Source organism: Apium graveolens, unplaced genomic scaffold (genome assembly GCF_009905375.1).
Source record: "Apium graveolens cultivar Ventura unplaced genomic scaffold, ASM990537v1 ctg8062, whole genome shotgun sequence".
NCBI classification, from domain to species: Eukaryota; Viridiplantae; Streptophyta; class Magnoliopsida; order Apiales; family Apiaceae; genus Apium; species Apium graveolens.
In genome coordinates, this window is record NW_027420857.1 from 40,665 (window position 1) to 45,327 (window position 4,663).

Below are 4,663 nucleotides of genomic sequence, written 5' to 3' on the forward strand. Positions count from 1 at the left end.
TAAAAGTAACATCTCTACTTCAAACGATCTTCTTCGTCAGTTCATCCCAAAAAGAGTAATCCATGTTATCTGAGCCATAACCAATGAAGATACACTTCTTTTCTTTTCAGATCAAGTTTATCCATGTCATAATTTACACACACATAAGAAACATAACTAAAAACTCGCAAGTGTGCCTTCTTTTCCTGCCACTCTTCTTCAGGTATCTTGAACCCCAAAGGACTTCAAGGTCCTCTATTTATGAGATACGCTTCTATTTTAACTGCATCTTCCTAAAACATCTTTGGCAATCCTGCATGTAATCTCATACTATTGGCCCTCTCATTCAAGGTTCTATTCATGCACTCTGTAACACCATTCTGTTGTGGTGTCTCTAGAATATTTTTAATCATTCTAATCCCAAATTCTATGCAATAGCTTTTATACTCATTACTACTGTATTCACCACCATTATCTGACATCAAACTCTTCACCTTCAAACCGGTCAGATTTTCAACTTCAGTCTTCCACTTCTTGAAAGTAGAAAACACATCTGATTTATTCTTCAAGAAATAAACCCATATTTTTTTAGTGAAATCGTTAATAATAGTGACATAGTAGAGAGATTTATCCAACAACGCAACTGTTGTTGGACCATATACATATGTATGAACTAGCTCTAACTTCTTCGTCTTAAGGGTCCTCCCTGATTTTGTAAAAGTAACACATTTCTTCTTTCCAAGAAACCATGGCTCGCAGAACCCAATTTCCACATTCTTCAACTCTGGAATATCCCCCTTCGAAGTTAACAACTTCATACCCTTTTCACTCATATAACTAGGCCTTTTGTACCATAAACTTAAAGACCCAATTTCATCAGCATCTATATTTGCTTCATAGCTGGATTCTTCAACAATGTACAAAGTCCTTTTTTTCTCTCCACGAGCAATAACTAGATTTCTCTTTATAACATTCCACTGTTTGACTCCGATAGTAACTCGATACCCTTCCTTATCTAACTGACTACAAATAGCAACATCTTCTTCACTCTAGGGGTGTACCTTATATCTTTCAATATCCAGCTAGTTCTCAAAGAGGTTTTGAGATTAATATCTCCCATGCCCACAATATCTAAAGTCTTGTCATCAGTAAGATAGACTTTACCAAAATTTTGAAATTTGAAATTTAACATTAAATCCTTGCAAGGGTAGTATGGAATGATGCACCTGAATCCATAACCATGATTCAACGGAACATTTAATACAACAAATCAAAGCATCATCATCCACCACTTCTTCAACTATGTTAGATGAATTATCCTCTTTACTCTTTCCTTTAGGATCGCATGAGTTGTGCACTGATTCCTGAAGTGACCCTTCTTCTAACAATTCCAATAAACAATATCCTTGCGATCTTTGGTTTGTCCTCTCTTCTGTGACTTTAATCTGCTACGCCCTTATCCTGCCCCATTATGAACTTTCTTTCTCTACTCTCAGCCATTAACAAGGAACCTCACGACTCTCCTGAGTTTCTTCTACAAATATCTTTTCCAAGAATCGAATCTCGAACTCCATGAATAGTCATCTTACCGCTCCTGGATAAATTACTTATAGTAGTGACAAAACCTGACCAACTGTCTGTAATGAGGATGCAAACAACAAGTCTTATATTTCATCATGGAATTTAATATCCACTGATGTCAATCTTGCTAGGATAGAATTAAATTCATTCATATGGTCAGCAACAGGATCGTCTTCATCAATCTATGGCAACTAACAAGTGATTCAAATACCCCTTATTTGAAGCAGATGGCTTCTCAAACATATTGGACAAAACCTTGATCAAACCATAAGTTGTCGTTTCCTTGATGATATTTTAAGCAATGTTTTTCACCAAAGTCAATCTGACAACCCCAGAGCCTGGCTATCTAATAGATTCCATTTTTCATCCTTCATTAAAGTTGGTTCCTTCTCTTACAGCGGTTCGTGTAGTCATCATCCTTCATTGAAGCTGGTTTTTTCATTGGTTGCCTTGTATCAAAAGTCTTCCTAATCGTGTACAGACAACGGATTCTGTAGAAATATCAGTAGTACATGATGCCAACAAATAGATTCTGGGAAAAAGACCAAGGTATTTGTAGTTATTGGTTTACGGGGATAATTTGGGATGGGGGTATGTGTCAACCAAAGTACTACATCAAGAATATTAGAGAATATTCTCTTCAGAAACTCCATTTTGTTGAGGTGAGTAACCAACCATGAGTTGTCTATCAATTCCTTCATCTTCACAAAATTTATCAAACTCTCTAGAGGTATATTCTTTACCCCTATCACTTCTCAAAACTTTTATGTAACAACCACTTTGTTTTTCTACAAATTTCTTGAATTTTTTGAAAATGCTAAAGGCCTCAGACTTATATTTCATAAAATAAACCCACGCCATTCTTGAGTAATCATCAATAAATAAAACAAAGTACCTATTTTCAGCAAGTGAAGGAGTCCTCATTGGTCCACACACGTTAGTGTGAACAAGCTCCAGCAGTCCCCCAGCTCTCCACAATCCTCCTTTGGAAAAGAATTTCTATGGTGCTTTCCCATGGCACAACCTTCACACACTTCATTATTATCTTCAACTTGAGGCAGCCCATACACCATATTTTTCAGTTCCTTCAACCCTTGAGAATGTATGTGTCCAAGCCTTTTATGCCAAAGCAAGGATTCATCTTTCAGGTGTGCTTTTAAGGCCAAATCAGCATCATAATTGAACATTAGCTGAAAACTTCTGCCCCTTTTCATCTGTATTTTTGTAACCAATTTTCTGCCTTTATTTTTGTCAAAAATTGTGCAAGTACCATTCTCAAAATAAGCAGCATATCCATTTTCTATGAGCTGACCGACACTAAGTAGATTCTGATCTAAATCAGGGACTAATAAAACATCATTAATGTATCGTATGCCATCTTTTGTTTGAATACATATCGTACCTTTGCCTCTTGCCTGAACCAATATGCCATTTACCATTTTCACTTCAACGGTAATACTTTTATCAATCTTTGTAAATATTGTGTTGTCTCCGGTCATGTGATTGCTACATCCGCTGTCCAATAACCAAGTAGTGCTACTTTTCTCATTTGTGACCTGACAATTTGCATAAAAGACTGCATATCCATCTTCTTTTTCTTCAGATACATTCACTTGCTGCTGATTTTTGAACCTGCAATCTTTTTGCAAATGTCCAAATTTCTTACAATGATGACATTGAGGCTTCCCTTTGAACCAGCAATCCTTCTCTGTATGGCTACTTCGTTTGCATATTTCACACTTGTTTGATTGACTTGCATCACCTAAATATCTGTTATAATTACTTTTTCCTCTTCCTCTTTGGCCTCTTCCTCTTCCTCTATTGAACATTCCACCTCTTGATGATACTCCTCCATTATAACTCTGAGACGGTGATTCCTTTTTGTTTAAGTTGAGCTTACATTGCAAAGCACTTTCAATGGATTTTTCGGAGTGTCTCATCAATCTTTGTTCATGGGACTGTAATGATGCCATCAACTCACCAGATTTTAATGTGTTAATATCTTTGGTTTATTCAATAATGGACACCATAGCATCATATTTATCAGTCAAGCTAATCAGAATTTTTTCAAAAACTTTCTTATCGGTAACCACTTCACCGTACAAAGCCATTTGATTGACAATTTCATTTATTTTTGAATAATAATCCTTCAAACTTTCAGACTCATTCATCTTCAAGTTCTCAAAATCTCTCCTGAGGGATTGTAGCTTAATAGATCTTACCTTGGAATTTCCTTGGAATTCTTCTTGCAAAACTTCCCAAGCTTCTTTTGTCATTGCAACCCTCATAATTCTGGGAAACAAGCTCTCTGATATAGCTTGTTGAATAAAGAAGAGGGCTTTTGCATCTTTCTTTTTAGTCTCCTTTAAGGCCTCCTTCTGAGCATTTGTTAAATTTGTTGATTCATCATATCCACTTTTCACTAAATCCCACAAGTCTTGAGATTGGAAAAGTGTTTTCATCTTCAAACTCCAATAATCATAGTTTTCACCATTAAAAATGGGCATTGTAGGTTGTTGAATATTCACACCTTGATTTGTTGCAGCCATTGTTGACGTGTTATTTCCACCTACTGCTGTTCTTTACGCCCAGTTTCTAATCGAATCTAGCTCTGATACCAATTTGTTAAACATATCATGAATTATATAAGAAAAAAAGGTACTGGAAGAGTATGTGATATTTCATTAGATAACAACCTTATATACTACAAGGTTGTGGCTGTTGAGTTACATAACCACCAGGGAAAGAAGTGTTTCATTTTCCTGGATATTAAAAGCAGATTTATATAGGATAACTACGTCTTTAAAAACACATTACTTCTAACACTCCCTCCTAATGTGTTGTTCCTGAACTCCCAGCAGATTACGCAGCATCTGAAACTTCTCTTTTGGAAGTGCCTTTGTGAATATATCAGCAACTTGCTCCTCGGACTTGTAGTAGACTAATTTTATCTCATTTTCCTCGATCTTCTCACGAATGAAGTGATGTTTCACAGCAATGTGCCTTGTACGACTATTGTAGATAGGATTCTTTGCCATAGATATGGCTGACTTATTGTCACATAGCATCTCTGTTGCGTTTCTTTGCCTTTCATCAATATCCT

The 4,663-nt window shown here is 36.1% G+C and overlaps 1 protein-coding gene across 1 annotated transcript; it reads right to left on the minus strand.

Moving 5' to 3' along the window:
• Nucleotides 1-272: 272 nt before the first annotated feature.
• LOC141704625 (uncharacterized) lies at nt 273-4,109 on the minus strand. The gene is made up of 3 exons (XM_074507832.1): nt 3,783-4,109; nt 2,497-3,518; nt 273-1,002 (listed from the first exon to the last, which is right to left on the minus strand). The coding sequence occupies exons 1-3, from the start codon at nt 4,107-4,109 to the stop codon at nt 273-275; spliced, it is 2,079 nt and encodes a 692-aa protein (XP_074363933.1).
• Between the last annotated feature and the right edge of the window lie 554 nt (nt 4,110-4,663).

Coding starts and splice junctions, on each gene's coding strand:
- LOC141704625 (XM_074507832.1), bottom strand. CDS start 4,109: ATGGCTGCAACAAATCAAGGTGTGAATATTCAACAACCTACAATGCCC. Junction 3,519..3,782: donor AATTCCAAGGAAATTCCAAG/GTAAGATCTATT, acceptor GCATCATTACAG/TCCCATGAACAAAGATTGAT. Junction 1,003..2,496: donor TGGAGCTTGTTCACACTAAC/GTGTGTGGACCA, acceptor TGCTATTTGTAG/TCAGTTAGATAAGGAAGGGT.